Consider the following 10,992-nt stretch of genomic DNA (forward strand, 5'->3'; position numbering starts at 1 on the left):
CTGTAAAGTTTAAAGGCGTGCTCTCTTCAACGCGATTGGAAACTCTAACTCCCTTCTCTTTTGTACTTTTGCTTGCTGTCCGCTACAGAGTATCCAAGCACCGAGCTGTGCACACAGTCGCTCCCGGCAGAAATGCTTAGGATGTGATCCATGAATCGTAAATCCCAGCTAGTGCTCACAAAGGCGGACGTTTCTCCCCAAGACCATTCCAGTGCCCCAGAGGTCCACAGACATCCAGGAACATGCAGCCGGCAGACAAAAAATGGCAGCCACCGAAGCGCTGAGGGGAGCCCTCCTGGCCACTTCTGTCCCAGCTCCAAGGGTCTCTCCACGATGGCCTGCAACAGCACGTCCCTCGAGGCTTACGCATACCTGCTGCTGAACACCAGCAACGCCTCGGACTCCGGATCCACCCCGCTGCCCGCACCCCTGAGGATCTCCTTGGCCGCAGTGATGCTGCTGATGACCGTGGTGGGGTTCCTGGGCAACACTGTGGTCTGCATCATCGTGTACCAGAGGCCGGCTATGCGCTCGGCCATCAACCTGCTGCTGGCCACCCTGGCCTTCTCGGACATCATGCTTTCCCTCTGCTGCATGCCCTTCACCGCCGTCACCCTCATCACCGTGCGCTGGCACTTTGGGGACAACTTCTGCCGCCTCTCAGCCACGCTCTACTGGTTTTTCGTCCTGGAGGGCGTGGCCATCCTGCTCATCATCAGCGTGGACCGCTTCCTCATCATCGTCCAGCGCCAGGACAAGCTGAACCCGCGCAGGGCCAAGGTGATCATCGCGGTCTCCTGGGTGCTGTCCTTCTGCATCGCGGGGCCCTCGCTCACCGGCTGGACGTTGGTGGAGGTGCCGGCACGGGCCCCACAGTGCGTGCTGGGCTACACGGAGCTCCCCGCCGACCGCGCCTACGTGGTCACCTTGGTGGTGGCCGTGTTTTTCGCGCCCTTCGGCGTCATGCTGTGCGCCTACATGTGCATCCTCAACACGGTCCGCAAGAACGCCGTGCGCGTGCACAACCAGTCGGACAGCCTGGACCTGCGACAGCTCACCAGGGCGGGCCTGCGGCGCCTGCAGCGGCAGCAACAGGTCAGCGTGGACTTGAGCTTCAAGACCAAGGCCTTCACCACCATCCTGATCCTCTTCGTGGGCTTCTCCCTCTGCTGGCTGCCCCACTCCATCTACAGCCTCCTCTCTGTATTCAGCCAGCGCTTTTACTGCGGTTCCTCCTTCTATGCCACCAGCACCTGCGTCCTGTGGCTCAGTTACCTCAAGTCCGTCTTCAACCCCATCGTCTACTGCTGGAGAATCAAAAAATTCCGCGAGGCCTGCATAGAGTTGCTGCCCCAGACCTTCCAAATCCTCCCCAAAGTGCCTGAGCGGATCCGAAGGAGAATCCAGCCGAGCACAGTCTACGTGTGCAACGAAAACCAGTCTGCGGTTTAGGGGGCCAGGGGGCCACAGAGAAGGAGCAGCTGAGCCCGGGTCCCAGGGTGCGCTGGTCTGTCCTGTTATGTTCCCTGGCATGTTGGTCATAGTCCGCACTTTGTGGTGGCTATTTAAGCACAAAGGTACTCATTTGTAATCAGATGAGCTGCAGCGCCCAAATTTCAAATTTTGGCAAGACGAATTATTTTTGTTTCTCTTTGCAGAAGAGCCGAATACAGGGCTGATGGGGACTGCAAAGTCATTAAGGCAAAAATGGAGTGGGCTGGGGCGTGCAGAAGTTGGGCAGAAAGGGAGGAGGAGGGCAACAGGGAGTGAAGCTGGTTGAGTGTGGGGCAGGAGGATGGGTCAGTCACAAGAGCTTCAACCTGCCCTCTGAGCCCTCTCTGCACCTGCTCAAGAGAAACCCTGAGAAACTCCAGTAGGTGTGAGCTCCTGGGTGTTCACTTGTTTTGTTTGACATCAGGGCTCTTCAGCTATTGATGTTTGTGGTGTGTGGGGACTCACAAGAGGCCCTTTATATTGATCAGATGTGCATTTCTTCCCAGGCCTAAGTATCTTTCCTAGAAAGAAACGAAAATCACACGGGGAAGCGGAGTGAGCCTCTGTGCTTTGAGCTCCCTGGAATGATACATGGGAGGCCTCAGAGGCTTGAAGCCCAGAGAAGGTCATGCGTAGTCCAGGTGAAGTGACAAGCACATCCGGGAGCTCCTGCATGTCCCCAGCGCCCCCCACCTGCTGGGTCCACCCTGTCCCTGCACCCTAAGGTCACTCGGCCTGTCTACTGGAGAACCCTTTGGCCCTTCCCTCTTTGCCTCCACCCCTGTCCCTGCCTCCCTTCATTTTCCTCCCCTCCGTTTCCCGTGTGCTATAACTCACCTGCTGAGCAAGCGTCTGTAGTGACCTGCTTTCAGTGTCAGCAGCGGGCAGGCTGGGCTTAGTTTACACATTTCCTTTGGATCCCCTGGAGCTCCAGAGCCCTTCGAGCCACCAACAGCACTGGACCCGCTGCAAGTGCGGCACCAAGGAGCCCAATTCTCGGGGTCCCCATTGCTCTCTGTGTTCCTCCTACCTCACTCAGATCCACTGCTGCCATCCTGTTTACCTACTGGGACCAGATCCCGGAAGTGAGGTTGCCCAAAGGGGACTTCTCTGCTTGTGCCCTATTCGGCCACCACCAGGGGTCCCCACACTGGCATATGAGGGTCCTGATCCAGGGCATAACACTGAGCCCACTGAGCTCTCTTTATTGTTCCAGATCTGAAGAGGGTGGGAAATTTAAGGAGCAATTTAGAAAATCTGATTCCAGGTCTGACTCTATCAGGAACTAGTCATGTGACCTTGTTCATTTCTCCTCATTTCTCTGGGCCTCAGTTTCCCCATATGCCAAACGAGGAGGCAGGTCTAGATGATTTCCCATGTGCCCTTTCATCTCTCAAACACTCTGATTCTGAAACGTGTATTTTCTGTCTGAAGTCATCAGGTCCCCTGCATCCATTTATTCATCCATGCAAAGAGCATGCATTAAGTGCCTACTAGATGTAAGGCACTGTGGGGGAGATAGTGATGAATGAGGCATGGGCCATGCCCCAAAGCAGTTGTCTGATTTATCTCAGGATCATTGTAACTCAAATTCAGCTTAAGAGCACAGAAGCCCCATTTTTGCTTCACTTCCCATTTCTTTCTAAACTGAATTAAGAGCCAGCCCCTCCTTCTCATACTTTCTTCCCGCAGTAGTGGTAACATGGGCAAAGAAGAAGGGGGGTGAAAGGGAAAATATAACTTCCCTTAACCCTCCTCTTCAGCCCAGAGGAGGGTAAAGAAGATAATTGACACTTGTTCCCCCTCACCTACCTCCCCGTTTATTCCCAGATGGAGAGAGAGGGAGAAGATGAGCAATTGACGTGTGAGCGACAGAGGTGGGTCCCATCAATTCTGTGTCTCCAGTTCCCCCAGCAAGGTGGGGATTTGCCTTCAGCTCCATGGAGTAAGGCTGTAGTTCCCCAGCAGTGCCCAACAGCACAGCCAAGCCACCAAGGGGACCAAGCCCATGGGCACGCCCCCCTCTGGTGGGCATTTCAGATCATTTCTTCAGGAGCCTTGAACAAAAGAGTTCACAACTGAATAAATGAAGGTACCAAAATTTACATCGACCAGTGTTATATGATGTATGTTGGATAGTAATATATATGTTTCAAAGTAATAATTTTGTATATATTTTAAATAAAGTATTATTGCTCTTTCGGTGTATAAGCCTCTATGTTCTTGCCAAAATTTGCACCAAGACCACACATATTAAGCCCAGAATCCAATACCCAGTACCCCTATATCAATTTGTTCACACTGCTATAACAAAATGCCTCAGACTGGCTCATTTATCAACAATAGAACTTATTTCTTCCAGTTCTGCAGGCTGGGAAGTCCAGGATAAAGGTGTAGGTAGACTCAGTGTCTGGCAAGGGTTCCCGCTCTGCTTCATAGATGGCACCTTGTGGCTGTGTCCTTGCATGGCAGGAGAAGGGACACTCCCTCAAGCCTCTTTTCAGGGGCACCAATCTCATCCACCTCCCAAAGGCCTCATCTCTTAATACTATCACATCGAGTATTAGTTTCCAACACATGAACTTTGGAGACACCAATATTCAGGCCACAGCAGTGCCCTAAGAAGAAAGGCTTCAGGAAGTCTAGAACCTGAAAGTTACTAGCAAAAGCTGGAAAGACTAAAGATAAGATGACAACCGGGAGACTGTTGGAACAACATGGGTCACAGCTGGCTGCCCCCACATGTTTTGTTTTGGTTTTTATGATGGTGCTGCTGAATCACTCCAGCCAGTTAGTCTCCTCTGACTTGCAGTGTGCCACTTTCATAATCCTACCCGGCCTTGCTTGAACCTTTAACAAACTTCGATTTCCTAAGATACCAAGCAAATATCTGGTTCTGGTCTCCTTCCCTGAGATTTGCAGGATAAGCACTGCTTCATTGTTTTATTTTATTTTATTTTTTTGAGATGGAGTCCCACTCTGTCACCCAGGCTGGAGTGCAGTGGCATGATCTTGGCTCATTGCAACCTCCGCCTCCTGGGTTCAAGAGATTCTCCTGCTTCAGCCTCCTGAGTAGCTGGGATTATAGGCGTGCGCCACCACACCCGGCTAATTTTTGTATTTTTAGTAGAGACAGGGTTTCACCATACTGACCTCCTGACCTCAGGTGATTTGCCCACCTCGGCCTCCCAAAGTGCTAAGATTACAGGCAGGAGCCACCATGCCCAACCCATTGATTAATTATTAAATTTTTTTGCATCTTTTCTCTAGTCCTGTGGTTCACCCAAACCCTGCACTCTGCGTGAAGTCTGGGCAGCTTCACAGCTAAATTATCTCTGTAGGGCCTTAAGCAAGAGAAAGAAACTGGCTGACCATGGTAATAACCCTGGAGGCAGACACCTGGGATCCTTGGGAGATTCTTGCATTAAAAATGAGACACAAGGAAGTCTCAGAAGTGTCCTCCTACTTGTAACTACTCCTGCAAATCTGCCACCTTTTCATCTTGAATTGTAGTCCCCAAAGTCAGGGTGAAACAAAATCAAAGGTTCCCTAGGATGTTCTGATGACCAAGATGAGCAGCAAATACCTAGATCAATTCTTACTTTGCCATTCGGAGCCACGGGTGTATTTTCCCTGCACACAAGTCACGGTGCGTGTTTTTGTTTGTTTTTCGACTCAAAAAAACTTCTGCGTTAAGTATTTTCAACACTGTTCAGCTCCCTTGTTCATGTAGTTGGGAACTCTGGCTGCAGAGCCCTCACAATTGCAGGAGTGCCCCGTGCTCAGTTTCTGCTCTTACGGAAACGCAGGGGATGTGGAGTATGTGCTTGAAACAGGACAGTCTGAACCCCAGGGTGCCTCGCTGTCTGTGGGATTCCAGGCAAGTGACATGGCATTCCTGTACCCCACCTGCCTCATCTCTGAAATGGCAGAAAAACTCCCAGCCGGAAGACCACAGTGAGGAATAAACAAAATCACGTATGGAAAGGATCTAATCCAAGGCTGAGTCCATGGCAGATGCTAAAGACATGGAAGCATTAGAGTCGCACTGTTGACCTGCTGATGGCCAAGGTTTGTTCCTTTTGGGCAAGGGTGGAAAGTTCTTTGAGAAAATGGCTGTTTGGTCATTCTGGAAATAAACAAACAAAAGCAAGCAAGTCTCTAGTGGAAAGCAGCTGGGTGTCCTGTAACTCAATTCAATACTGACGCTACCTACCTGGAGTTAGAGTCAGAACCCACAGGTTGTGGGCTCCGTCCCACAAGACTACCATCCCCATTTCAGATGCCAATCACAAGCAGGAGGTGGTCACCTGTGCTGCTGACCCACAGACTATAAATGGGAGTTTCTCACAACCGCCTTCTCAGGTTTGCTTAATTTGCTAAAGTGGCTCATAGAACTCAGGGAAGAACTTTATTTACATTTACCCATGTATTAGTGTATTATTCTGTTCTCACAGTGCTAATAAAGACATACCCAAGATTAGGTAATTTATAAAGGAAAGAGGTTTAATGGACTCACAGTTCCACATGGCTGGGGAGGCCTCACAATCCTGGCGACAGGCAAATGAGCAAAGTCACATCTTACATGGTGGCAGGCAAGAGAGCTTGTGCAGGGGAACTTGACTTTATAAAACCATCAGATCTCATGAGACTCATTCACTACCGTGAGAATAGTATGGGGGAAACCATCCCCATGATTCAATTATCTCCACCTGGCCCTACCCTTGACACGTGGGGATTGTTACAATTCAAGGTGAGACTTGAGTGGTGCCAAAGCCAAACCATATTAATTACAAAGTTATTACAAGGGATACAGGGCAAGGGGTGTGGGAAGGGGTGCAGAGCTTCCATGCCCTCTCCCGGATCACCACCAGGGACCTCCACACATCCAGCGACTCAGAAGCCCATCTGAACCTAGACCTTTTCAGGTTTTATGGAGGATTTATTCCATAGGCATGACTGATTACAACACTGGCCATTCTTGATCAACTCAACCTTAGCCCCTCTCCCCTCTCCCTTCTCCCGAGGTTTTGGGGGTGGGATGAAAGTCCCAACCCTCTAATCCTGTCACAGTCTTTCTAGTGATCAGCCCTCCTCCTGAAGCCACCTCGGGCCCCCAGCCACCAGTCATCTCATTAGCATACAACAGACACTCTTACCACTCTGGAGATACTAAGGCCAGGAACCAGGCGCAGAGACCAAATACATAATATATTATATCACACTCTCACAGACTCATTCCTCATCCTCATGTGGTCTAGGATTTCAGGGTTCAGTTGACACTAACACCACATCCACAGAAGCCAGGAGCATGAGTTTGGCTTTCAAGAGCAAAATTCTGCTTGCTGACCTCAACTGCACTACTTCACTCCATTCAAAACTCTCCCTAGGTTGTAAGCTGGTCTCACAGAGCTGCACAGACGGATGAGATGGATGTGTGATGCAGCCCATTCCCATGCCTAGAAAGCGCAGCCTCTGGTGCACGTCGCTGCTCTCGGGGTTGTTCTGAGGTCCCCAGGGCACTGTGGAGCCTGTCCGGGAAGGCAGAGAGGCAAGAGAAGGGTGGAGGCGGATTGGGTAAAAGGCTGCTGTCACAAAGACAGCCAACACTAAGGGGCCTGACACAGACAAACTTCGTTTCCCTCTGATTAATAGTGCAGGCAGCCAGGTGGGTGCTCTGCTCTGTATGGTTGTTTAGGATGCAGTTTCCTTCCATGTAGTTTCCCATGGTCCCCGGGGCACTGTCCTTATCTTTATCTTTATGGTCACCCTGGGCTGCAGCCACTTCCATGTTCCAGTTCATGAGACTGGGGAGAGGATGGGGGCGCATGTGCAATAAGACAACCCGCACTCCACCCTGGTCTTCCACCACCAAGAGCGGAGGCTCCCGGCCACACCTAGCTGCAAAGGAGGCTGGGAAATGGAGTCCCTCGTCGGGAGGCTGTCTGCCCAGCTCCAGCCTACTGTGGAAGAAGATGGGAGCTGGGTGCAGTGGCTCACATCTATAAGGACAGCACTTTGGGAGTCCTAGGCAGGAGGATAGCTTAAGCCCAAGAGTTCAGTTAAAGATCAGCCTAAGCAACATAGTGGAGACCCTGTCTCTACAAAAAAAAATGCCAAAATTAGCCAAACACGATGGTTCACACCTGCAGTCCCAGCTACTCAGGAGGCTGAGGCAGGAAGATCACTTGAGCCTAGGAGGTCAAGGCTGTAGTGAGCCATAATGGTGTCATTGCACTCCAGCCTGGGCAACAGAGAGAAACCCTATCTTTAAAAAAAAAAAAAAAAAAAAAAAGAAAGAAACACGGGAAGGATTTGGTGGACATCTGGCGGTGTCTACCAAAACACTACACAATTTTTAAAAACAGGAGGTCCTAGCAACACATGCAAATTACAAATTTCACAAAGGAGCCTTTGTTTTTTGTAAAGTAAGCATCTCTCTAACATATCAGCCAAAGATGGTTACCTCTCTCTTTATCTCAGCCCCCAACCTACAAAGTCCTATATCCAAATACAGAAAATGCATGCATTTATACCTGTGGTAAGGAAAGAAAGGCACCACATTTAAACAAACGATGGGAGACAATAAAGTAACTAGACGACTGAAAATCTGGAGCCACAAGGAGAGGAACTTTGCCAGGATAAGAAAAAAAATTACTGTGTAAAATAATAAACAGTCAACACTGATTACGATCAACTCTGCCCAAGAATTTGATTACATTAAAGGAAGGAAGGTAGTTTCAATGCTCTGGCTGTTGAAAGGTGGAGGCTGGTGGCCGTGGCTCAGAGGGAGCACCATAGAGTATGGGCGGGGCTCAGGCCAGGGCACCACAATTTAACTATTCCAGGGGACGGAGGGCTTGGGAACCCTCGCTGGGAGGTCAGCATCTGGATTCTGTAAGAATAGAAGGATGTTTGCACGCAAAAGCATGGTGTGTGCATGCGTGTGCGTGCGTGCACAGGTGTGTGCATTATTATGGGCTGGTGTCCAAGGTTATTTTAGCAGAGAGTTCCAGTTTCCCTTCTGCTCTCTTGCCCCTTCATCTGGGAGGAGCAGAGAACAAGGTGTTCTAGGAATAGGAGAGGTGCCAGAGATTGCCGTAGTCAAAGAGGGAACCAGTAGGAGCTGCAGCACAGACTTCTCTTAGTCTGATAAGAACAGAAAGAACTTATCTGTGTGAGAAACACTTAGATGAGACCAGAAGTTCACCTTCTGCATCCACCAATCTGAGGGCGCTGATATGCAAATTCAGCCTCCTGGGTGTTCAGGTAAACTCCTGAAGATCCCCAAGGCCCAGTTAATGAGAACAAATTACTCGCCCTGGGTCTCTATGTTCCATCTCCGTTCTCTCTCCTGCTGCCTCTGGCATCTGCTGCCCCTCTGCCAGCTATTCCTGTCTAGGAAAAATAACCAAGCTCATTTTCGGAAGCATTTTTTAAAAGGAAGTCCTACTGTTCTTTATTCATGGTCCTTTGGAGGAATATATTTCTCATTTCCTCCCTCATTAAAATGCTGCTGCCATATTTCTTCCTTTTGGCATTTTTGCGATGGTCTTCTGAAGACTCTAGATGCTTTATTACACCAGAATGAGTGGGTCACTAAGCTCACTGTACAAGATAAACAAGACTGAATGATTTTAAAAATGCACAAGGAACAATGGGAAGCTTAATTTGCTTTGAAACTATCTGAAATAGGAGGCTCTTTCTCCCCAAGGCCTTGGAATTCTCTCTGGAATCTGAAGGGCCCCTTGGGAAACAGCCAGTCTAGGCTACTAGAAAGTCCTTTTCCCCTTGCAGGGGGTTTTGGGGACTGCCGGGATGCATTCCCTTCAGACCCGCACGGGTGGCTGTGGGCACCATGGGGTTTCTCTCCAGCCAAGCCCAGACGGGGTTCCTGGCTGCCTCCCACATTCCCCTGGATGATGATCCATGATTTTTTTGTCCCACTCATCTCTAAATCTCTGTTATACTTCATGGGAGCCTCCTTTGGTCTGCATGTCCTCTTCATTCCCCTACCTTCTTCTCTGGTTTCCTTGAATCCTTCCTTCTCCTTAAACCATGCAATAAGCAGATACCAGCCCTTCCCCTGATGTGAGATGATACTAACATCTTTAAACTTTTTTTTAACATCTTTAAACTTTTTAACATCTTTAAAGGTTGTAAATTGTCTGCAAGAATGACATATGTGAATAAATGTTCCTTGGTTTTTTGTTTGTTTTTTAAAATGGAGACTAGCTCTGTTGCCCTGGCGGGAGTGCAGTGGTGCGATCAGGGCTCACTGCAACTTCCGCCTCCTGGGTTCAAGCGATTCTCCTGCCTCAACCTCCCGAGTAGCTGGAATTACAGGCACGTGCCACGACACCTGGCTAATTTTTTGTATTTTAGTAGAGACAGTGTTTCACCATGTTGGCCAGGTTGGGCTTAAACTCCTGACCTCAGGCGATCCGCCTGCCTCGGCCTCCCAAAGTGCTGGGATTACAGGTGTGAGCCGCCATGCCCGGCCTTGTTTGTTTGTTTGTTTGTTTTAAAGAGCAGGGTCTCGCTCTTCCTCCCAGGCCAGAGTACAGTGGCGTGATCATAGATTACTGCAGCCTTAAACTCCTGGGCTCAAGTGATCCTCCCGGCTCAGCCTCCTGAGTAGCTGGGACTACAGGCATGTGCCACCATGCCTGGCTAAATTTTAAAACGTTTTTTTGTAGAAAGAGGGTCTCACCATGTTGCCCAGGCTCATCTGAAACTCCTGGGCTCAAGCAATCCTCCCACCTCAGCCTCCCAAAGCACTGGGATCCTGTAATCCCAGTTGGTATTAGCCAACGCACCTGGCCTCCTAGTTTTAAAAAATCTTATATCCTGATTCTTTAAAATTATAAAAGTAACGTGCTCCTTGTAGAAACAAAACAGAAACCAAACAACCAGTGTGTTTATTAGAGGGATTTTAAAACCGGTTTTATTATTATGTATAAAAATACGCTTTTTCTTTTGCAAACTTCAGATCATACAGCATCACAACTTTGTGGCCTGGTTTTTATCTTTGTTTTGGTTTTGTTTGGTTTTTGTCCCATTTTTGGAAGTGATTTCTGGTGGCCAGGAATTCTCCATTGTGGGGATATGCCTCTGATACTTAAGGCTTCCTGTTTTGGATATTCAAGGGTTTTTTTTTTTCTTCTCTTCTATTTTTCACCATTTAAAAGCTGCTATAATGAGCATCCTTGACATAACTTTTTCTGCCTAGCTGCTGATTATTTTCCTAAAATAAACTTCTAAAAGTGGAAACGGTGGTTTCTGGTGCCATAATAAAATTGCTTTTCAGAACGTTAGTGTCAAGTTATTCTCTCACCAGCTGAGCTGGAGAATTCCCAGAACCGTGGGAAAGTCTGGGGGAGGTCACGAAGTTCTTCCCATCAGCCACCACCCAGCCCTCGCAGGCAGGCTGTGTCAGGCTCCTTTGGGCCACAGGTTGGATTATGAATCAGGTTAAGAAGGTACTGGGGAGAGCAA

General features: G+C 49.2%; 1 protein-coding gene across 1 annotated transcript in view; it reads left to right on the forward strand.

Annotated features, from left to right (window-relative positions):
- The window catches only part of GPR45 (G protein-coupled receptor 45), a 92,136-nt gene extending 88,444 nt beyond the window's left edge, over positions 1–3,692 (forward strand). Inside the window, exon 2 of the mRNA XM_015433331.4 lies at positions 89–3,692. Coding sequence (XP_015288817.3) covers positions 151–1,452 — 1,302 coding nt within the window. The 5' untranslated portion in view covers positions 89–150 and the 3' untranslated portion in view covers positions 1,453–3,692. The remainder of the gene's footprint in view (positions 1–88) is intronic.
- The last annotated feature ends 7,300 nt before the right edge of the window (positions 3,693–10,992 follow it).

The sequence above is a fragment of the Macaca fascicularis genome, chromosome 13, assembly GCF_037993035.2.
Source record: "Macaca fascicularis isolate 582-1 chromosome 13, T2T-MFA8v1.1".
Taxonomy (NCBI): domain Eukaryota; kingdom Metazoa; phylum Chordata; class Mammalia; order Primates; family Cercopithecidae; genus Macaca; species Macaca fascicularis.